This window comes from Lissotriton helveticus, chromosome 12 (genome assembly GCF_964261635.1).
Source record: "Lissotriton helveticus chromosome 12, aLisHel1.1, whole genome shotgun sequence".
Taxonomy (NCBI): Eukaryota; Metazoa; Chordata; class Amphibia; order Caudata; family Salamandridae; genus Lissotriton; species Lissotriton helveticus.
This window is the reverse complement of record NC_136073.1, coordinates 371,564,908-371,589,356: the sequence shown is the minus strand read 5'-3', so window position 1 is coordinate 371,589,356 and position 24,449 is coordinate 371,564,908. Positions and strand designations below refer to the sequence as shown.

Below are 24,449 nucleotides of genomic sequence, written 5' to 3'. Positions count from 1 at the left end.
CCAATTTCTAATCCTAACTTAGCAGCAAATATGATGTGCAAACTTCAGCAATGTAAACATAACTTTCATCACTAACAAAACTTAATATGGATTTATAAAGGAACAGCCATATTTAGAAACAAATTCGATATATACTTTTTTTTTTTTTGTAAAAACCTTTATTTGCAAGAAATAAAATACAGAGATATGCCTACAACCCATTGGGCCGGCTAGCGCAATACCGCAAATCAACAGTGTGATACACAGCTCATCAGCCGACAACCAGGGGTCCGGCAGCCATAATAGTTAAAATCGGTAAGTTCCAGAATGACAGGATATAGAAAGGTTTCATTTGTATAACATCTAAACGAAGAAAAACAATGAAGAAAAAACAAGGCTATATTCCAGTTATTATATCCGTTCCATATGGTGCGGGAAGAAGCAGTCAGATAACAATATGAAAAACAGGAGATTCTTCAGGAGATGAGAAAAAGAGGGGGGGGGGGCAGAACGGGGACCCAGAGCCAATGATCTATCGGTGATACAGTACAGGAAGGAGCCAAAACGTACAGTCAAGGGGAACAAGGAATATCAGGGGGATCAATGAAAGGGGGTTCACATATATCCCCTCGGAACGCGTTCCACTGGTTCCATATCCTACCCCATTTTTTGGGCCTGCCACGAGATATATAAACGATCTTCTCCCTGAACATGCACCAGTCCATATTGTCTTCCCACCCGGAGACCGATGGTGCCCTCTGAGACCCCCACAATTGTGCAATGTCCCTCTTCGCAACCACGTTCCCCAGTGTCACCCACTGAGTCTGGGCAACATTACAATCATTCGGTTCCCATACATTCAATAGACAGCGCCTGGCTTCAGGTAGCAGCTGAACATTCGTGACATCACTCATCACCTCATGTATTCCCTTCCAAAAGGACACAACCACCGGACACTCCCATACAATATGGAGGAAAGTAGCAAGTATACCACATCCCCGCCGACACAGTCCATCCTCAGAGAAACCCATATGCATCAATCGGGGACCCGTGACATAGACACGGTGCAGAATTTTCAGCTGAACCAGTCGCAGACGCGCCGGAACCGCGACCTCCCTAGGAGAGGATATCGCGGCCTGCCAATCTTCATCATCCAGTTCCAGCCCATCGGTAGTCCAGGCACTACGCAAGTGAACAAGCAAGTCCGATCGAGTATTGATAAGTTTCTTATAAATAAGAGAGATAGTGCTGTCCGGAACATGTCCGTCCAGCACCCTATCCTCCAGGGGGGAGCTCTCCGGGATGTCAGAACCGGCCGGAAAAACCGACCCAATGGCATGGCGGACCTGGAGATATCGAAAAGATTCCGAATCCTTCAAACCATACTCCTGCTGTAGTTCAGCAAAGGTCTTAACTCTATCTTTGACCCAGAGGTCATCCACCTTACTGATCCCGATGAGGTCCCACTTATCAAACCCTTTTGAAGTCCATAGTTCACCCAGCCTCTCCGCAGCAAATAAAGGGGTCGCTCTGGTAAGCCTATCCGTCCACCCAGTAGCCGCAGTCGCGCTGCCCCATACTCGAACCGCCACTGCCGTGGGACCAGTCAAGGTCTTCCTAGCACCTCTAGAATAGAATGCCCTGTAGTAGTCCCCCCCCGGGTAAGAGCCATCGGTCCATTTCAAAAGCAGGATTCAGAACTGGACCATACATAGCATGGTTCACAGCACTCAATTGAGACGCCCAGTAATATCGTCTGATATCGGGTAATGCGATGCCCCCGTCATACCAGGGTAGCGTGAGTTTAGCCAATGCAATACGGGGTCGACCAGCCCACAGCAGTTTCCTCTGGAGGCACTCAATTTCGCGAAAGTAGCTAGCCGGCACCAGATCGAGTGTGTTTTGTACGGCATACAAGAACCGGGGAAGGGACATCATTTTAAACAATGCTGCCCGTCCCAAGGGGGATAAGGGCAGATTACACCACGCCGCGACGTCCGACCGAAGCCGAGCGAGCGGAGGCAACAAATTCTGATCATAACGCAGCACAGGGTCAAGCGAAATATAAATCCCCAAATACTTAAAACCATCAGTGCGAACCGGGATCGGACATACTCGGGGCAAAGAAAGAGGGTCATTGGTGAGCGGAAAGATACAGGATTTGGACCAGTTGATAACCAACCCGGAGTTACGGCCGAAGGAGCGCAGAACATCAATGAGAACTCCCAGTGACTTACGGGGGGACGTCAGATACAGCAGGATGTCATCGGCATATAGTGAGACACGGTCTTCAAAATCTGGAGACCACCGAATACCCCTTAGGGAGGGTTCCCATCGGAGCCAGGCGGCCAGCGGTTCAAGCGCAAGCGCAAACAGCGGCGACAAAGGACATCCCTGCCTCGTGCCCCGCCCGAGAGCGAAGGGCTCCGAGGCTCTACCATTAACCACCACCTGTACCAGTGGCTGCTCATACAGGAGTTTAACCCATGCAATGAAGTTCGGACCAAAGCCAAACTTGGCGAGGGTGGCCCACAAATATGGCCATTCGACCGTATCAAAGGCCATCGAAGCATCAAGAGAAACCAAGATGGCCGGCTCACTAAGAGATCCCGCCCTCGCGACGACGCCATGGAGACGACGAAGATTGAGTGCAGTATTGCGCTGGGGGATAAAACCGGACTGATCCGGGTGGACCAGTCCGCTAATCACCGTGACCAGTCGGTTTGCCAGTATTTCCGCCAATATCTTGGGATCAGCGTTTAAAAGTGAAATCGGACGATACGATGAGCAACGCTCGCGGGGCTTGCCGTCTTTATGAATGACCACAATGGAGGCCAGCCTCTGGTCCCCGGGAAGAAAGCCAAGATCTCGCGAAGCCGCAAACATACACAGCAGATACGGCGCCATTTTGTCTGGGCATAACTTATACAGCTCAACCGGTATACCATTAGGGCCCGAAGCTTTCCCCGAACGAAGAGAGCGAATAGCGAGCGCGACCTCATCGATGGAAAAATCAGCCTCCATTAACACCCCGTCTGACTCCGAGAGACTGGGCAGGTCAAGATCCCGAAGTAACAGGCACGAGTCCTCCTCCGGCAGGCCCGAAACCGGCGCATACACGACCCGAAAGTGCTGTGCAAACACCTCAACTATCTCAACCGGGTCCACGACTCGCACTCCATCATCTCTCTCAACCACAGGCACCACACGATTCAATCTGTCTCGTCTGTCCAGCCAAGCAATCAACTTTCCGGCCTTATCACCCACATCATAGAGTCGCCCCTGCTGCATACGATGCATGGCCTCAGCCGAGGCAGTCACCAGGGCCCTGTACTCAGTTTGCTTAAGAGCCAAAACATGCAATATCTCAGGCGTAGCCCCAGCTTCCAATCGTTCCTCCAACACCGCAATCTCAGACTCAAACTCACCACCTCTTCTTGGTTACGCCGTTTCTCATCGGCAACCAGGGACAGCGCCTGACCACGGATCACAGTTTTATAGGCCTCCCACAATGAAACTGGGGAAGACACCAACCCCTCATTTTCGGAAAAATAGTAGTTCATACACTTGACCACCTCAGATCTGATTTTGGGGTTATGAAAATGCCATGGATTGATCAGGGCAATTCGGCCCCCAGTCCCCAAACGGATATCTAAGTGGAACCACATCGGGGAATGGTCTGAGATCCCTCTAGCCAAGTGTCTGATTTCACGCACAGAGATCAACTGCACCATCGGCACGAGGATATAATCAAGTCTCGAGAGACTGCCATGGGCCCCCGAATGAAAAGTGTACTGTAGTTGGCCAGGGTGCAGCTGCCTCCAACAGTCGGCCAACTCAAAGGCATCTAGAAACCTCCCCAGCCACAACTGCGATGTAGGGAGGAGCCTGGGGGGGCTACGATCACACTCTCCATTCGCCACAGAATTAAAGTCCCCACCCAACACAAGCAAGCCATCGGGCAAGCCCAGAATGACCTCACCCAAATCGGCGAATGTGGTAGATTGCAGCCCAGGCGGAACATAAATAGACAGTATGGAAATCAATTTCCCCTCCCACCTCCCCGTAATGCCAGCATAGCGGCCTCTGTCATCTAGCAGTGTGGTATCTATCTCCAGGGGAAGGGAATTCCTGACCAGGATACCAGTCCCTCTCGATCCCGAGGTAAAGCCGGAATGTGCCACCAAACGATAGCCTCTCCTATTCAATGCATGACATGTATTGCCCACCAGATGAGTTTCCTGGAGCAAGACCACATCCGGGGAGCACCTCCTAAAGTATTGCAGCACAATCCCACGTTTTATCCTGTCCAAGACCGTTAACATTCCAGCTCAACACCCTAAGTCCCCTACCCCCCATCCCGGAAGGAGACTGACCGCTCAACCCACCTCGAAACAGCCACATGAAAGCAATTGTAAAGCAGAACACAGCCTCGGAACAAACAAAGAGAAAAGAACCCCCCCACCACCCCCAAGGAACCCAACAGAGTCAAACCCCCCTCCCTGCACCCCTGCGGTAGACCTAGAAGCCACCCCAACTTGCAATGTGCCTGTCGCCCCATTAAACTAACCTACAGAAAGAGAGAAAAGTCCCCAGAGGAGGAAGATCCCCTAAACCCCCCCCCCACCCCCGGGCATGCACATCATGCTTGAAACATAGTCTCTTAGCCACTGCGATGGATTCTGGCTCGCCGATGTAGACTCACTGCTCCTGGTCCTCTACGCCTCCCTCAGCGCCTCTCGAATCTTCCGGGCCCTCATTTCGCGTCGGTAAAGTGTCCAATCAGTCACTCACCACCTCAGGGCGGTCAAAGAAAAACGCACGATCAGCATGTTCAATTCTCAGGCGGGCTGGGAAAAGCATAGCATATTTCAGTCCCAGTTCTCTGAGGCGCCTTTTCACACCCGTAAAGCCCATCCTTTGTCTCTGTACTGCCTGTGTGAAGTCCGGATAAAAACTTATTGAAACGTTCTCAAATTTAGTGGGCCCATTCGTTCGCGATGCTTGCAGGATAGCGTCTCTATCGCGAAAATTGAAAAGTCTAGCGATTATAGGCCGTGGAGCGGCTCCCGACTTTGGCTTGCCACCCGGGACACGATGGGCCCTTTCCACCGCAAAGAATTTACTTAGGCCTTTCGGTACCAGATGCTTCAACACGAGGTCCTCCACTAGGATATCGACAGGCGTGTCGGCAGAATTCTCCGGGACACCAACGATGCGGACGTTATTGCGCCTGGCCCGGCCCTCAAAATCTTCCAACCGATTGGCAAACAGGTCACAAGTAGTCCGAAGATTACGGACCGTGGTCTGGAGGTCCGAGACATCCGTGGTCAAACTTGTGGTCTTGAGGTCAAGAGATTTGACACGCTAGTTTGTCTTCCCAAGATCCGCTCTGATGAGGGTAACATCAACCGCCACCGTGTCTATCTTTGCAGCCAGGGTTTCATATTGCTGGCCCATGTTGGATTGGACACTCGCAATAGCGCCCATAACGTCTTTCAATGTTGGCTCTTCGTCATCAGGAGTACCATCTCCAGCTTCCTCCAGGGCACCACTCGATCCGCCCGGGGAGCCCCTTGGTCGAGTAAATCGATCAATGGTCTGAGATTGGGTGACCCCCCCTCGGGACGAACCTCTAGTGCCGCGTCTCTCGACAACTGTTCTGCCCGTCATGACGGGGGAGATGCTCCAACAGGAATTGCGGAGACCAGGCAAAACAATCTTCGTTGTGGCAGGCGCGGAACTGCGAGTGAATAGAGGCACAGCGCTAGCACCAGGCTGGCGGTTGCAGAATCGGAACTCCGATCGGGAATTGGGCGGTCACACAAGATGCAGAAACGAAACCGAAAGTACACCAGGGGCAGTGGGCGTGGCGTATCAGCCGTTGTCGTTCGATTGCCACCCGGGTACCTCAGGGACTCAAGCCCCCGGCTGGCATACGATGTAGGCCTCAAAGTTCAGGGCGCAGCAAGTCCAGTGTCCGGCGGCCAAAACAAATTTTGAAAAGGACGCTGGCATCAGCAGGGCATCAATGAAAAGTACCCGTCGTCGTAAGCAGGATAAAGTACAGGATAGTCGCGGGAGGCGGAAGGGGTCTCGGGAGCCCTTAGCTCACGCGTCCATCTTGGAATCGCACGAAGCTCCTCCCCAAAAATTCGATATATACTTGATTGGCACCATTCTTACTAAAATGAAACAAAAAGAATGTATAAAACATTCTTATCCCTCATAATTAATCTAAGCTCCAAATACCAATACTCATCGTAAACCCCACATCTAAGTGCCTAGAAGTGCAATATCTAACTAATTGTCATCAATTTAAAAAGGCATTTCTTAACTTTCAAGGGTGTGGAAGGAGGTTATTTGTTAGTTCAAATTTCATAAGTTACCACGCCACTTCCGATGTAAACTAAATTAATCCCATATTGTTTAAACATTATAGCAGACCAAGAAAAACGGGTGAAGTTCCCTAAAAGAGCAAGGCCTAAAATCATTCGTAAATCGTGGCTACAGGTGTTTCCATTAATTAGAGAGCTAAAGACATGTATATAAATCTTCACTCGCATTAAGACCCCGTGGGGCCTTACTGTCCAGTTCAATTATATATCTCGTTTCCAACAACCGGAGCTTTGCATCTCTATCTCCCCCTCTCTTGAGTGGCATTACACAGTCAATTGCATAGTACTGTAGAACTGATGGATCACTTTTGTGAAGGCTCTCAAAATGGCGGGCCACCGGGTAAGATTGGTCTTTACCTACTATAGCCCTAATGTGTTGCAGAACCCGCTTGTGCACCGGCAAGCGTGTGCTGCCCACATATCGTAACTCACATGGGCACTGCAACACAGACTGCAAATTCAGTCCTACATGACATACGTTTCTTGATCAGTGTGGGTTTGTTGTTAAATGGCACTGTATACTGTGTTTTATTGCACCCATTCTTACACGCTTTACATACAGCACATTTTTTAAAACCACCACCGAGGGCACCCCAGGTGTCAGAAATAGGCTTCTCTAAGAAATTGCTGACTAATCTGTCTGACATGGATATGGATTTTCTAAATGTGATGTTTGGTTTATTCACCACATGTTCACCAATAACAGGATCCCCTGTTATCAAGTTCCAATTTTTATAGAAGATACGCCGGATCTCCTTATGTTGTTTACTGAAAGTTGTTATTATTCTGGGCTTAATTGTTGTTTCTTTAGTTGGTGTTTCACTGGATTTATCTTTGACCGCCAATGCTTCTTTCCTTGTGATAGCTAGTGATCTATTAATTGCCCGTTGGATGATTTTTGCCGAAAAACCCCGGGACAAAAACGTATTTTACTTTCCTCTTGGGCTTTCTGACACTCGATATCTGAGCTGCTTATCCGCCTAATTCGCAGCATTTCCCCAAAGGGATTACTGGTGACCAGGTGGTAAGGGTGCTGGCTGGAAGCATGCAGTACAGTGTTCCCAGCTGTGGGTTTTCTATGCATCCTAGTAGCTAATCCAGTGTCAGAAGTGTACACCTCAGTATCAAGAAATACCACTGACTTATCATTTATATGTGAAGTAAACTGCAAGAGTAAGTTGTTTCTATTCAGCTCACTCACAAAATGTTCTGCCTCTGTTAGAGACCCTAGCCATATCAGGAACAGGTCGTCTATGTACCTTAAATATAAGAGTACATGATCCTGCATTTCTATCAATAATGTACCACCCAGGACCCGCTCCTCCCAGAGCCCCATGTGAAGACATGCCAGACTCTGGGAGAAGCAAGACCCCATTGCGACCCCTCTAACCTGTTTGTACATTTGGTTGTTAAATAAAAAGTAGTTCTGTTCAAGGCAAATTTGGATCATCGACAGAAGCATCCTATTGTGTGCTGAAAAATTCATTGGTCGCTTGTTTAAGTAGAATTCTGCTGCACGCATTCAGTCAGAGTGTTTGATCGAGGTATACAAAGACGTAAAATCTAGTGTTAACAATAAACAATTAGAGCTCCAAACAACATTGTTCAGTTTCCTAATGAAATCAGAGGTATCCTGTACATATGATTTTAGACCCTTCACCCACTCCTGAAGAAAAAAGTCAATATAACGTGATATGTTCTCTGTAGAACTATTTATAGCCGTTATAATCGGGCGTCCAGGTGGCGTTTTTGTGTCCTTATGTACCTTCGGTATCAAATAGAAGGAAGGAATTACCGGATGTTCTTTTTTCATAAATCTGTACTCATCATCTGTTAGCAGCTTGGCACTCCTCCAGGCCATGAGTTTCGAGTTTTGCTCTTGCCAAGAAGTTCTTAAAGCGAACATATTGCTTTTTTTGTAGCACAAAGTATCATGAAGTTGACTTTCTGCTTATGCTACATACATATCTCTTGGCCACAGGACTATATTGCCGCCTTTATCCGCTTGGCGGACGATCACATTTTTGTCAGATTCCAATTTTTTTATCAGATTGTAGTAGCATTGATTCTTTTTGTTGGCAACCTCTTGTTTTTTGTTGGTATTTATGTATAGTTGCTTCAGTTCTTTAGTCACTAGATAATGGTACACATCTATGTTGACGTGTGTTAAAATTGGTTGGAAGGTTGACAGGTTTGAAATGAGTGGAACTAGAGGCTTGGTCTTCCCTTGATGTAACTAAGGGTAAGTCCATAGATGTCTCTCCTTGTTGCAAGTTCCAAACTTCATCAAATACTGGGCGATCTCCTGCTTCCAATAGTGAGGGGCTAGTCTGTGCCCCTAGATGTTTTTTCTTTTTGGTTGGAGGAGGAAGAATTGACTTAGTTTTAGCTTCCGTACGAAACGGTACGAGTCCATTCTAGTGTCCACGTAATTGAAATTCGATGGCGGACAGTAAAATAATCCTAACCCTAGAATCATTTCATCTTCCGGTGATAAAGTGATTTTGGTGAGGTTGATAATCGATTTTTCCTTTAATTCGTGGTCGTTTTTTTGTTCAATTTGTTCCACCGACCTTTGGCCGCTTGATTTTTGTTGTTGGTCTGTTTTGTGCCGCCGGCACTTCCTCCTTGCGTGTCGTTTTTGGTTGTTCCGGTGCTGTTTGCCTGTGCTCTCCCTTGTATCCTTGGTCTTAAAGTGTCTCGCTGATCTTGACAGAGGCAACTTACTTCTTGTGCTAATGAGAGCTTCACCGATCCCACCGTGGAGGATCCTGCAGCCTCGTTTTCCGCCTCACTGCCTGATGTAAGACTAGCATCCGTTGAGGAAATTGAAACAGTTTTGTCTCCCGTGTTCCCCTGTCGCATTTTCCTCGCACCAGCTTTTACGTTCCCATACTTCTTGGCATATGTAAATATCTGGCCATTCCGGTAGTCAAGGCGGTCCCGTTCGAATTTGTAGGTTTTCCTTTTCTTTATTATTTCCTCATCCTTTTTTACTCTCTGCATCATTTCTGTTCTCAACTTGTCCGCTTGCTCACTTGGTCCTATTCCCATTATTTCAGTTTCCAATTGCTCTATTTCGGCTTGAATTTTCAAACGATCACTTTCTGCATATTCAACTAAAAGTGTCATTAATTTCCCAGAGCACTCTAAATTGGTTTCGGCCCATTTAGGGAGCATTACAGGATCTGGTGTCTCGTAGCTGGGAACAAGTGTAATTCTTAGCCCTCTGGGCACTCTTCCAACTTCCAAGTACCGAGATAAGGACTTATTCTCCCACCACTTGGATTGCTCTTTTTTCATTAATTTTTCCATTTTCCTAAACATATCTTTCAAAGTGGGATTAAAGTTTGTGGCGTTGCTAGACGATGACGGTCCTTGTATGTTTAAACCCCCAGCCGGGGATTTGTCAAACATGGTTTCCGCTGCCTCCTCCCTACTCCGCAACGTATCCGCGGACATTATTGCTTACAATTACTGCAATTTTTGGGGTGATTAAATTTGGATTATCACACTAAGACTGGTACGACGTCTGTTCCTTGGATCCCCAAGTTTGTTTGCGCACGTAAACGGTCTGCACTACTCCCCACTGGACATTCCGACTCCGTCCTACCTTAATTTAGGCTGTCTTGAACACCGTCTGGTTTTCACCGCAACTGACGATCCTCGACTCCCGTTATAGGGTAGGCAATCCTCTCGGTGTCCAGGGGCTCTTCCCGGTTTGCTCCTCGCCGAAGCTGTGTAAAGAATGAGTTCCGGGTTAGGGAACCAGTTGCTTCCTGCCACCGAGCCAATCCAAAGGGGAGGGGTCTGACTTACACCATAGAATTCGTTACCGGTGTATTAGAATTCCATTCACTTCGCTCGACGCTGTCGCATCACAGTCACTCTGCATGGACTGGTTTCAAAACGAACAAGTCAGACCCAAGTTCTTGTGCTCAATAGTGTTTTATTCCATTAAAATATAGAACAACACCCAGCAAGTCCGCATGACGCGTTTCGCCTCTAGCCAGAGGCTTGATCACATCATACGTTGCTCAAAAGAGATGAGGGTACTTATGGAGAACACAGATTACAAAGGGGTGGCGCTAAATGTCCATGACCTACCCCTGTTAACTCTTTAACGTTCAAAATTATTCACATTAGTAAAACAGTGTCGGTTTGTTTAAAATACCGGGACAGTGCCCAATTAACCAACCAACATGATTAAACAATGACTGTGCAAAATCCATACTGTGCAAATATAAGCAATATAGCAAGCACTAATAAGTTAACATTTTATACACAATAATTATGTCGTATACAAAAAATGATTCATACATAGAGGAGAAATACATATAGAAAAATATACACTTATATTGTTATAAATTTCATTATATATACCTTACAATATATATATACCGTACAATATATATATATATATATATATATATATATATATATATATGCCGAAAATACTATTCCATGCGAGCTATTAAAACTCTTCACCAGTAATTTGCCTGCTTTTGGAGGTCCTTTCTGTGTGGTGTGAAAATCGCCGAAAAAGCAACAGATCCTACAACGATATATATATATGTCTTTACTTTTGTGAAAAAAAAAAAAAATATATATATATATATATTCCAGCTCCAACTGTCCCTGAATCCAAGGAAACGATCACGCACTCACGGGGGTATAGTTCTCAGTTGATTTTATTACCAGCTTTCTCCAACAAACAGACAAACGCGTTTCGGACTGTAAGTCCTTCGTTAGTGTCAATGCATGCAATGTTATCCAGCACATTATAAGCAGACCTCACTTCCTGTCACATGTGAGGGGAAAAAACAGACACCATTACGTACTGTGTAAATGGAGCGGCCATTTATAAGTGGGTAATTCTCGTGCATGGTTCTATTAACACCATGCAAATTTGACCCCGGATTTATACTGATTCCTACATTCACTTAAATGGCAGTGAATACAATAATCTTGCCGTGGATCGGCAAATCACGGAATCCAGCAGATCCTATTTACAAAGTATTTACAAATTCCAACATACCAAATCAATTTATGATCACAGTCCCATTGTGCCGTGGGTTGTTTGTGAATCATCATTATTGGCATTTCCTACAAAAACAAACCCAAGTCGGTGGTAAATCACAAAAATCTCGCCGTGTATCGGCATGTCACCGACTATGGCAAAGCCAAAACTTCAGAAAATCTTAAACAAGCCAGATTAGCACTATGTACAATATATACAGTATATACAGTATAACCATGTTCATCCCTTGTAGTCATTACATATTGCAACTTTTTATGCCATTTAAAGGGGAACAAAGGAAATTAGAAAAATATGGGGGAAGAGGGATAAAAACGGTGGGGGGAGAAAAAGAATTAGAATTAATTAATAGATTAAGCAAGTGGGAGAAAAGAAACACAAGAAGAGATTGAGAAATAATTCATATTCATGTTCGGAGTACACAAAGAAACAATCTGACTAGCGCTGCAGGTGACACATGTCTGATGCATGTGTAAGAAAGACAACATGGAGCAAATCATCAGCAAATGTAACTGCAGGTTCCAAAGTTCACATTTCATCCTAGACCTTCTGCATGTATACACTGGCTATGCTCCAAAAGAAGGGGGGGAGGGCCTAGAGTCTAAGACTTAAGGCTATTTACCCAGATGGACACCTAATTCCTCTCCAATGTTCAAGCCCCCAGGCTGTTTCGTCTGCATGTCAATTATATGATGTGATTCTAATCTGCGTAGACGCGTAAGTCTATCCCCACCTCTAGGGTTCAGGGGGACATGATCTATTCCAAAATATTGGAGAAGTTCACGGTTGCTCTGGTGTGATTGGGAGAAATGTCTCGCCACCGGGTATGTTATGTCCTTATTCATAATGGCCCGTTGGTGTTCTAAGACCCGCATTTTAACCCCATTTATTGTACTCCCTATATACTTGTGCCCGCAGGGACACAACAGGCAGTACACCACATATGGTGTTGTACATGTTATAAAATGCTTAATCTTCTTTGGTTGTTTCAGGCCCGGGACAGAATAGGAGAGAATTCTCCGGCTGTTTTCACATGCGCGGCATTTCCCACAGGGAAAGAATCCAGCCATATCTCGCAGTGTACCCTGTCCAGAACTTTTCATGGGTGTTTTATATATATATATATATATATAGAGAGAGAGATATAGACATATTTTACAGGCGGACTCCTCAGAGTCATGGTCCTCTCCCGGGCACCACATGCAGATGGTATGGGGATCATTAGGTGACAAGTCAAGTACAGGTCTCACACGACTTAAAACCCGAAGGCATAGGCAACTGTTGCCTGACGCAAAAATATGTTGTAGTAGGCCAAAACATAAAAAGCCTGAGGAAACGCTCCTCCGGCCCCACGTTGCAGCACTGAAAAGAAGAAACTGTGCGTGCGCCGGAGTGGACTTATATCGCTCCACTGACATCATGACCAGAGTCGACATCATGGACCTGGTGCTCAGAGGTACTGCTGAAAATTTTTCAGATGCAGACTGGTGCCTGGAGCAAATTCAAAAGTTAAGGAATCTGCAGCTAGAGGTCTCTATAAGATAAGACTAACAGTACAAACTAAAGGCGTTCAACTAGAAAAAGGTTTTCACTGAAAATAAAGGAACCATTATTCTCTGGCTGGCTCTCTCCTCTGAACATTTTGAAAAGAAGCAAATAGAGTTCCTATTCTAAATAAAGACTGTGGGTCTTTAAAAAAAAAAGTTAGCTTAATTACATTGGAAGACCTATCCATTTAACAATATAAGCAGTACTCCTATGTTAATATAACACACATTTTTATAAACTCACCGTTACATCCTGTATTGTTACATAAAGATAGACGCTGTATTTATTTCCCTCCATTGTGCATAACTTGACCTCTGTGTGTTTGGACTCTGAAAAAATATTCAGAGACAAAAAAATATAACAATTAGAAATAGTCAAAAAATAAATCACAATATATTGGTCTTTAAATATATGACGAAACTACAATGTCATAAGTTATTTAAAAATGCTTGTTAACCATTTGCACTTAATGCTTCGATACCAACGAGGAGAAGCAAAAGGCATGCTTTTTGCTGCATCCTTTCTTATATTTTGAATTTTTAGAAGCTTGCTCGATTTGCCATTCTTAGTATGGTGGTACTATTATGTGAATGAGTGTAGCCTTTAGTGATAGACAACACAGCCTAATACTGCCAGGGATGCTACTATAAGGCTTCTCAATAAGGCTTGCTGTACTTTTACATTTCTGTTATATATGCTCATTGAAAACTTCCTACCCAACACAGTGGATTAGCAGTGAGCTCTCAATTCAGAACTTCAGCTCTCCACCCTTGCCTTCCACCGTTCTCCCTAAATCTTGAGTTTGTGGGGGTGGCGGGGTGTAGTGGCAGGGTAAAGGTATGGGGGTTAGAGGGTGTTACTGTTATGCTCGAAAACCTAGAAAACACTGCAAGTATGTTTTGTTTACCTATGCAATAATATTTTTACATTTTTTTAAAAATTAATTTGTTTATTGTAATTTCGAGGACAAAAACAATAGGCAAGGTACATCAGAACATCGTTATGCAGTGATTCACATGGTACCATTAGACAATTCTGAAAGTAGCAACAGCTATCAAAGTTACAGACTTATACCATCAATCCCATGTGTAGAGGGGCATGTAGGCAGCAGTCTGCCGGGAGCAGCAGCAAGAAAAGTCGAAGGCTTGTGCAGTGTTAACTGACTTATGGTCAGAGGTAAGGTGGCTATCACGTCTGACTACCTGCATCCCCATGTCGTGAGGGAGGCGATGTCAGCTGAAGAGGGGCAGTAATGTCCATCGTGTCAGTCGTGTTATTTGTGTCAACGTTATCATGGCAGTCGCCTCGTGGCCTCTCCTCCATCTCCGTCTGTGCAATCCCTTCTTCTGCTTCCTCCCCATCCTGCGTGTTGGACCTGAATGAACCATCCAGTATCGGGGACCAAAGGTTTTTGGGCCTATTCCTCGGGGGCATCAAGTCACTATATAATTCAGTTTGGGTGCAGCAATATAACAATTCTCTCTTCCAGAAATTAAGGGAAGGGGGAGGGCCTCTCATCCACGTTCTAGCAACGCACCACCTAGCCACCAGGAGTGCCATGTCAACTAACCTCCTCTGGGCCAGGCGCAAGGGTTTGGAGTATCCCAGGAGGGCTAGGAGTGGGTCCGGGGTTAGCGCCAGGGACAATGCTCTGTTCATTTCACCGTATATTGCCTGCCAGAAAGAAGACAACAGGGCAAGACCAGGCAACATGAAGAAAATCAGCCAGCGGGCCCTGCAGCGGTCGCATTCAGGAGAATAGCGCAATCGGTACCTGTGGAGTCTCTCTGGGGTATAATAGGTTCGGTTTAAATATATAAAGTGTATGAGTCTGTGCCGTCCGTTTAAGGAGATCCTTCTAGTGTTAGCGCAGCAATAGCTCCATAGTTCCTCATTAAGTTCGGTGTCTAAGTCACTCTGCCAGGCTAATCTCGGCTTCGTGTATTCAGAGTATCTCTCAGTCTGGGCTATTCTATAAAGGTTTGTGATTAGTTTCACAGGGGATTTCGCAGCTACCACATAGTCAAATGCAGTGACCTTCACCGGTTCCTCCATGTCCTCACCAAGAAGTTCCCAGGGAGCATGTCGCACCCTATGGAATTGAAATCGCGACATCATAGTGGGGTGAAGATCATCGGCATTAACCTCGTCCCAAGTACGTGCCATGCCGCCCGCAAATAAGTCACCCATGGTGCGTAAACCAAGTTGGTGAAGGGCTAGGATCACTCCTCTCTCCCGGCAGGGAGTTAGCCAGTGGCACCATTCAATTTCCGCCCTTGGGGAGTACAGCAGAGTGCACGCCTGTAGATCCATCAAACGATGCCAGGCATGCATAACAGAAGTTAGGGAATCTAGAATGCCCGTGCGGCGGTCCCGAAACCTTGTCAGTAGTGCCGGTATGGGAGTTGGGTCCGCAACTATCTTCTCAATACGGACGTTTGGGGCGCCCTGTGGGCCATGTATCCAGGAATAAGCATGAGCACCCTGTGCGACTCTGTAGTAGAGTTCCAGATCTGGTGCATTTAGACCTCCCGCTGCATAGGGCCGCACTAATACATTCCAGGCCACTCTGGGCTGTTTACCAGCCCAAGTGAGGTGAATTAGTAGGGATTGTAGCCTACGGAAAAAATGGGATGATAGGGTCATCGGTACATTATAGAAAAGGAAGAGAAAGCGCAGAAGAATCACCATTTTCATCAGGGAAATACGTCCCAGTAGTGGCAGTGGTAGGGAAATCCATTTCTCTATGTCATCCTCCAGTCGTGATATGGCGCGCCAATAATTTTCGCTAATAACGATCTCGGAGTCCGTGTGTAGACCAATCCCCAGATACCGGACTGCATCCGTAGACCAATCCCCAGATACCGGACTGCATCCGTAGTCCACTGTAGTGGATACTCGGGTTCAAACTGTGTAGTGGAGGGTGTCAAAGGGAACATAAGGGACTTCGTCCAGTTGACCTGGATGCCCGAAAGCGAACCAAAAAGGACCACTTCTCTCAGAACCTGGGAAAGGTGCGTAGCGGGGTCACGAACATAAAGCAGTGTGTCATCCGCGTATGTGGAAACAATAAGGTGGTAGGTCGGGAAGCGTATACCTCGGTGACTGATACTCCCGTAGAGCACACACCAGAGGTTCAGCAGCTAACGCATAAAGTACCAGGGAGAGGGGGCAGCCCTGCCTCGTACCGCGACCGACCGCAATGGGATCCGAAACCAGCGGGCCAATGCGGATGCGTGCTGTCGGTGAATAATACAATACCTTTAGGAGCTGTAAGAAAAGTTGACCCACACCCATCCTTTGTAACACCTGATGGAGGAACACCCACTCCACTGAGTCGAATGCCTTCTCCATGTCGAGGAAGACCGCCACAGCCGATACCTCTGGGCGCGTGTGTTGAAATGCAGCGAAGACAGTTCGAACGTTATATGTGAGGTTACGTGTTGGGACAAAACCAGATTGTTCCGGGGCTACTAGTGATGTGACCATGGGTTGTAAGCGATGAGAGAGAAGTTTGGCAAAGATCTTAGTACCCACATTCATAAGAGAAAGTGGACGATACGAGGCGCAGTCGCTCGGGTCCTTGTCCGGCTTGTCCTTGTGTAAGTCTGAGAGCCTTGCGAGTTCAATATGGGTTAAGTTGTCCATAATACGCTCCTCAGAGGCAGGGCCCCTCGAGGCGTACAGTCTCGCGTAATACTCTCGAAATCGCTCCACAATAGCATCATTGGGAAGCGGGACGTCCGAGTCATCCACGCGCATCACCGGTATCGAGGAGCGATCCCTACCGCGCCTAAGTGGGCCAGCACCGAACCTGGGCGTTCTTTTTCACAGTAGTTTCGGCCAGTAGCGTACTTCCCCAGGTGCTTAATTTCGGAGTCTGCCTCGTCATTGTATTCGCGCAAGACCTTCGCCACTTCTCGATCAATAGAGTCATCCCCAGTCTGCGCCCTCAGGTCCTCCAGGTCTTTAAGTTTACGTTCTAACAGCTCCAGTCGGCCCCTGATCGATTTCAGTACACCAGCATGCTTGGAGATGGTGACCCCCCTGGTATATAGTTTAAATGCCTCCCAAACGGACTGAAACTCTTCAACAGAACCCACATTCGTTTCGAAGAAAACTTCCAGAGCCGTTAGTAGCTCCTCTTTGAAGACAGGGTCCAGCAAAGAGTACGGGGGAAAAAGCCAAGCAAACCTCGGGAGTCGCCGGGCAGGCATGGAGCAGGTGAGGAGGATTGGCGAGTGGTCCGAATAGGTTCGGGGTAAAACCTCACATGCCTTTACGTTCTGAAGAAAGCGAGTCGTCAGAAACCAGTAGTCTATTCTCGTAGATATATTATGCGGGGCTGAGTAGTGCGTAAACCCCGCCCCCCCCCCCGCGACGGGTGTCTATGACGCCAAACATCGTCCAGATCTAAATTTAGGAGCTGCGTAGACAGAGTCTTTGCGGAGGCCGAGGGGGGAGCGCGTTGGGCCATCCGACCTGTCTAGACCAGGGTGTCGGGTCAAGTTAAAGTCCCCCCCCAAAAAAATTTACCTTGTCAGCGAACGGAAGTAGTTTTGCCGCTAAGCCTGCGTAGAAGTCAGGGAAATCGAAGTTAGGGCCATAGGTGTTTACAATATACAAGTCTGCGCCCTTGCCACAGCAGTTCGTGATAGTAAAGCGTCCGTCACTATCCGTCACTAGCGGTGTCCATGTTAAGGAGGATTTCGGATTGAACCAGGTGAGGACCCCTCTGGAATGCGTGGTGAAGCCCGCTGCATGAATATTATTCTTGAGCCCTCTATAGCTAAGGATGTGACTATCTAGGGGGAGGTGTGTTTCTTGCAAGACAGCAATGTCCACTCTATGTCTAGCTAAGTATTGAAGAACCCTGCGCACCTTACGGTGGTCGTTCAAGCCTCGCACGTTCCAGGTCAGGAGTCCTAACGTGTCTGGCGCTACAGTACCAACTGCCCCGTCATCTGCCATGTAATGTGTAGAAAAGGTCTAGTCATTGTGTCAGGTGTAAATACAAGGTGTCTAATGTACACGCATCTGCTCTTCGAAGCTCTCATCTTGCCTGTAACAAACCATACAACCAATAAGAAACTATGCATTTGAACATTTTCCCCCAATATCGCCCCCCCCACCCCCCCCTCACGCTTGCCCAACCCCAACCAGGCCGCGGTCATTGGTCCACCCCGTCAAATAACCCCCAACCCCTCTATCTCTTCCCAACAACCAAACATTCACAAACACCCATACACACCAAATCAAGACCTCCCACCCACCCCACCGGGTATACATATGGAAGTAGTGGTAAACACACGGGGGCAGATGTAGTCAGAGAAAAGGAGTGTAAGTATCTCTCTAAGGCAATAACGGCTGTGCTGCCCCCCCCCACCCCTCCAACCCAGTACTTCAGAAAAAATAGGGGGATGGAAATTCCACCCCATGCTCAGTTACCAAATGTCGCAATCCAAAAGAAAAGGATACATGAGTTCAAAAGCAGTTCAAAGCGTGCAGGTGGCACCAGGACCCAAATAAACATTTACAGCTATAGGATCAGATCATAACTCCCGGGCCGGGCAAAGACCGGAAAAACCCAGTAGCGGGCCCTATAAGAGACAGGAGCAAAGGATCGTATCAAGGCAGTCACCACGTCCATGGAAGACCAGTCTAACTCAGTGACCCTGAACCCCTCCCGCACACAAGGCCGCCCCCACATAGTACAGCACAATATCAGAAATTAGACCAGAGCTATAATCAGTCTTGTTTGTCCAAGGAATCATTCTCTGTGGTCTCGCCCTCCTTCGTGAGTGGGCATCCCTCTGCCAGTCTTTCAGGGATCTCTGTAGCGCCTTGGGGTCCGTGAATATCAAGGATCGACCCTGCCTGTTTACTCGTAGTTTGGCGGGGTAAAGCATCGCGTAGTCTGCACCAAGCTCGCGTAGTTGACGTTTCAGAGGTGCAAATTGTTTTCTGGCTTCCTGCACCCTGGCCGTGAAGTCGGGATATATGGAAAGTGTCGAACCCTCATATTGCAGCGGTTGCTTGTCTCTGGCCAATTTCAAAGCTGTGTCACGATCTCGATGGTTTAGCAATTTTGCGATGATCGGCCGCGGGGGCGCCCCCGGCTTGGGACGCGGGCCCAGGAAGCGATGTGCCCTCTCAACAATGAACATGTTCCAGAACGTGGTGTCTCCGAGGAGTTTCTTCAGGAGGTTCTCCATGAACAGTTCCATATTGCCGGTCTGTGTGGTTTCCGGAAGGCCCGTTGTAGTTCTGAAAAATTCTGGACTCGTGAAGTAATTCTGGACTCGAGAATTAAACTTCATCATAGCATGACGATTTTTATATCAAAAGACCGAGAATGGATAGTACACTATGTACAAGCATTCTCGTCATATTCGAGTGACTATTTCACCTCGAAATCGGCATTTGCGTCCTGAACCCTTGGCATCCATTTTGTGTACGGCAGCCATTTTGTGAGTTGCCCTCACATAGGCAAGCGAATTAAGGCAAATTCGATTCCAAAGGACACGTACACCTTAATTGACTTTCCTGTGACCTGGGCAAGTTGGAACCATTGCCCCAGGCCGAACCTGTTTGGTCAGTTCCTCTCCCAGTGGCCGAACGAGATAGCATCAAGGCACAACAGGCCATAAACCCTTTTCATCGCACACACACCCTGCCGAATCTTGCTCACACCTGTCCCTGCTCTTTTCTCTCTCACTTGCTTTATGATGGGGAGGTGCCCGTTTTTATTGGGGGTCCACCGATATCTGATGAGAATGTTGGGCCTTGCCGGGTAATTTGTTGTGGGCTGGACAAACAGAAATGTGGGCTGTCATCTTGACTCTGCTTTTTCCTTTGTAGTGGAACTATGTGAATAGTGTACTGTAAATCTAAGAAGGTTTGCCTAAAGCACAATATTTCGTATAAAAAGAGAAGCCTGACTTTGTAAGATTGAGCAGTCTCCTGAGAATATACATCCCGTGCGGTTGTACTTCTAGGACGCCTGTTACCTTGGTTGCAGCCAATAAAATCGATCCTTGACTTCACCTAGAAGGCTGAGTTTCTGTGGTCTGAATCAGGAAAGTACTCGAGGTCTTTGGGTGTGTTCCCTGACACCACTGGGTTACCGGTTCGGTACCGGTTCTGAAAAACCCAGTACCTCAGTTGGCGCCCAACGTGGGGCGATACCAGCGGTACCGGTCCAGCCAGAGGTTCGTGAGGAGCTTCGTGTGAAAATTCTGCAGGAAGGCCGCCACTTCATCGACCCCTGCATGTCAACGTGGTCCGAAAGTCTTTGCTGCGAGGTTCCCCGCTTCCCGACGGCTACAAAGGACTGCTGCCCTGGCTATCACCCTGATTTGGACCCTTGTAGTTTGGTAGAGCGAAACGATAAGACGAGTCTTCTGGTGACGTCATCCATATCTCAGTTAAGTATAAGTGGAGCGTCTCCCAGTCCTTAGTTGGTTCCTAGTTTTGGGTATCCCTTTGGGATCACTTTGTTTGGAACTTGCAAGTGCCAAAACCGAAGGACTCGTGTATTCACGAGAAATATCGTAATCGATAATCCTTTGAAGTTTGGAGCTAGACTAGAGAGCGAAGATGCCTGGTCTTCGCAGATTTGGAAATTTGTTTTGTCTTGGTTGTAATAATAGGGATTCCCGATTGGAGGACTCGTGTCCGGTTCCTCCGATTGGAACTCCAACTTATGAATTATATGTGAAACATGGAGTAGGCCCCATCACATATAACGAAGTGTGGATCAAATACACCAGAAAAGACGGTGTTTTAAAATGGCCCCAATATGGTAGCTTTGACACAGAAATTTTAGACAATCTCGAAGTTAAACTTTTTAAGAAGAAAGCCCGGCCGGCAATGTTTGACTCTTTCCGTCTATGGCGTAAGGAGGCCAAACAGAAGGAAATTAAATTAGCAAAGAAAAATAAGAGAGAAAGGGGAATTTCGATAATGCAAGCTGCTATGCAGTTTAAAGACAATGAAGAAGAACAGATGAGTGAGCAGTTGCACAGGCAACGTAAAATGGTAATAGATAAATGTTATCCAGTTTTGCCGCCTCTTCAGCAAGATGCAGCAAAAGAGCTTGAAAAAGATCCGTTAATGGCGCATTTGTTAAGTTCGCCACCCCCCTATGAGCAAAATGCTACGGCACCTCCGCAACCTTTAGCTGCGCAACCCGTGGTTGCATTGCCTCCTGCTCCTCCACAGCACCCACCAGCTACTCTTCAGCTGGCTCCTGCTCCTCCGGTGCAGCCTACTCAAGGGCCACCGGCTTTGACATCTGCTCTGCCTTTACCTGCTACAACTCTGACTACTATATCGACTACCACTCCTAGTACTTCTCCTGACACTGCCTCTACATCTGCCTCGTCTAACTCTGCTTTCCCGCTTGTCTTTTCCTCGACTTCTCCTTCTGTTCGTCAGAGAGTAGCTAGCACCGTTACTAGTATTTTGTATCCTTTCTTTGGAGCGGCAAGTCCGGCTCCTGTCTCCGAGCATAAACAGTTGCGCAGCAAACAGCCTGATTCTAGGGAGAAAGAAACGTTAAATCATTTGGCATATAGATGGGTGACTGACCCGACAATATATGATCTAAATTCTGTTATTGATGTCTTCCATCAGTGGGAAGCATCAAAACAAAGATACGTTTTTGAGAAAATGTGTACTTTTCTGTGTGAAGATTTAGAGGAAAATGATTTGGACTCTAATCCGCCCGAGTTGAGCCCTGTACGTTTTGAGTTTTCAAAAGGCGCGATTGTGGGTTCAGATGTTAGGAAAGCAGTTGCGACGTTGTTATCACTTAGGACTGAAGGTGTTTCTAAGTCGTTGTTTGAGTATGATTCTTCTGCTAAAAAGAAGGCGAGACAATATCCCATGAGAGAAGTTCCCCCACAGTGGAGGGAAGGGGACCTACAAGCTAACCCACCTATTCAGCCTCATTTTCAGCGTGTGTGGGTACATGTTCCTTGGAAGCGAGCTGAAGTTTTGGCCCTTAAACAGACATTGCCTGATCCCCGTAAAAATCCTGCAGGGTATTACAAAGAGTTGTCACAGACTGCTGGGTCATGTATCATGAACTTAGCTGATATCGATATGTTATTTGGGAACGTTGTTCCACAGCCTTTATGGGGAAAGATTTGTCATACAGATCATGATCAGGAGTTAGGTGACTCATGGGCTAATATTGCTGCTGCAGATGCCCTACAAATTGGTGGTTCTAAACCTGAGCCTTTAGTAGCAGAACTTCCTGGTAAGATCATTGATTATATGAAAACTATAATGCCTGCGATGCGTGTAAACTGGGATAAATTGTCTGCGTGTAAGCAGAAGAAAGAAGAAACGGTGTCTGATTTCTTCACCAGGTTTGAAGAAACATTTGTCGACCACAGTGGTCAAGATATGAGCACAGAAGGTGGTCAGCGATTGTTCGTCGATAAATTCGTGCACAATCTGCTTCCAGAGTTGTGTGAAAAGTTGAAAGATTCAGAGAGTTCTTGGGCAGTTTCTTCTTCAGCACAGATATTGGCTACTGCACAATATTACGAAAATAGAGACAAAGACGAGAAAGATAGAGCAGAAAAGAAAACTAAAGAGCTGAAAACGAAGGTTTTGTTACAGCAAGCATATCCGCCACGTGGTGGTGGTGGCCAGAATAATGGTGGTCAGAATAACTATCAGAGTAATTATCAACAGCCTCAACAGTATCAGAGGATCTCGCAAAGAGTCGAGTATACTCAACCACGTGTCCCTGTAGGCCCCAATCAGTGTTCATATTGTAAGGAAGAGGGTCATTTCAAGAATAGTTGCCCTATTCTGTTACAGCGTGCAAATGGTGTTTCAAACACAAGAGGTAGAGGTGTTCAGCAAGCGCCTAGAGGTAGAGGACGTGGAAACATCCCTCAGAATGCACGCCACCTTCCGCCTCAAAATTCTATGAATAGGTTCGATCAACAGAATAACGCATCTGGTAGGACAGCTCAGTACTATGCTGATGATTACTATACAGAAGATGAGCAGTGGGAAGGTAATGATTGCTAGGACAGCCATAGACAAAGAGAGGGAGTTGTTTCAGTTCCAGTAGATCAGAGTGGACCATACGTTGAGGTGATTACATCAGGTGTGTCAGAGCCTTTTCTGTTGGATACTGGTGCTACAAAGAGTTCTATTATGCACTCTAAACTCCCTGGCGCACCTTTGTCTGGCGAAACGAATGTATCAGTAGGTTTTTCTGGCGCCCCGGTTAGAAATCCGATTTCTGACCCTTTGTCTCTTTCTGTTGGTCCTTGTGAATTAGAAGCACCCCTTATTCTGACAACAGGTTGTGGTGAAAACTTGTTGGGATTAGATCTGTTAAAAAGATTGTATGCGACTTTGTACTGTTCTCCTTCGGGAGTACAACTCACACTGGGTAAGAAAGTGGTTTCCTCAATGTATTTGTCAAGGGATAAACTTCCAACAGAATTGTCGTTTCTTCCTGATATTCTTTGGGCTACTGGTCCTAATGATGTAGGACTTTTGGAAATACCACCCTATGTTGTAACATTGAAAGCCAATGTTAAAATGCCACGAATTCCCCAATACAAAATCTCTAGTGAAGGTGAAAAAGCTTTGCTAGCGATCGTTTACGATCTGATTGAAAAAGATGTGATTGAAGAAACAAGAGGCAACGTTTGCAATAGCCCTGTTCTGCCGGTTTTGAAACGTACTGATCCTTCCCAGCCACCTGTGTACAGATTTGTGATTGATCTTAGAGAGGTCAATAAGATCGTTGTGCCACAATTTCCAGTTGTCCCTGATATCACTGCCCTATTGACTATGATTCCAGCTTCTGCAACCTGGTTTTCGGTGATTGACTTGAAGAATGCCTTCTTCAGCATCCCGATTGCTGAGGAGAGCAGGGATATTTTTGGCTTCAGTTTAGGAGGACGCAGCTTCCGCTTTAAACGCACTCCCCAGGGCTACTGTGAAAGTCCATCAATATATAGTCAAGCTTTAAAAACACAGCTTGATACGATTGTTTTACCTGAAGGTGCTACTCTTGTACAGTACGTTGATTTGCTTATTGCTGCAGATACTGAGGAAATCTGTAAGAAAGCCACGTTGTCATTGTTGCGTCATTTGTGTGATTTGCATCACAAGGTGTCACTTTCCAAATTGCAATATTGTCGACAAGAAGTGACCTACTAAGGTCATCTCTTATCGAAGGAGGGAAGGAAACTGACCCCAGAAAGAATTCAGGCAATAGCGAAATTGAGTGTGCCAAGAACACAGAGAGAAGTGCGTGCTTTCTTGGGCATTACATCATATTGCAGGCAATGGATACCAAATTTTTCGTTATTAGCCAAACCTTTGGTGGCATTAACGTGTAAAGATATCCCCAATCCCGTTCCTTGGTCTGAAGAATGTCAGAAAAGTTTTTCTGAATTGCGCACAGCATTATGTTCGGCTCCTGTGTTAGGTACCCCCAACTA

The 24,449-nt window shown here is 46.6% G+C and overlaps 2 protein-coding genes across 5 annotated transcripts in view; one reads left to right on the top strand and one right to left on the bottom strand.

The window, feature by feature from the left end:
• TDRD12 (tudor domain containing 12) overlaps positions 1–24,449 on the bottom strand; it is a 3,388,409-nt gene that overhangs the window by 2,608,251 nt on the left and 755,709 nt on the right. For all 4 annotated transcript variants that reach the window (XM_078668261.1, XM_078668260.1, XM_078668262.1 and 1 more), the window contains one exon: positions 13,207–13,292. In XM_078668261.1, coding sequence (XP_078524387.1) covers positions 13,207–13,292 — 86 coding nt within the window. The remainder of the gene's footprint in view (positions 1–13,206; positions 13,293–24,449) is intronic.
• Positions 20,563–23,016, top strand: LOC144797594 (uncharacterized). Its single transcript, XM_078668265.1, has one exon. The coding sequence runs from the start codon at positions 20,563–20,565 to the stop codon at positions 23,014–23,016; it is 2,454 nt and encodes an 817-aa protein (XP_078524391.1).

Bases quoted from the DNA above. Each gene is read 5' to 3' on its own strand.
- LOC144797594 (XM_078668265.1), top strand. From the start codon at position 20,563: ATGCCTGGTCTTCGCAGATTTGGAAATTTGTTTTGTCTTGGTTGTAAT.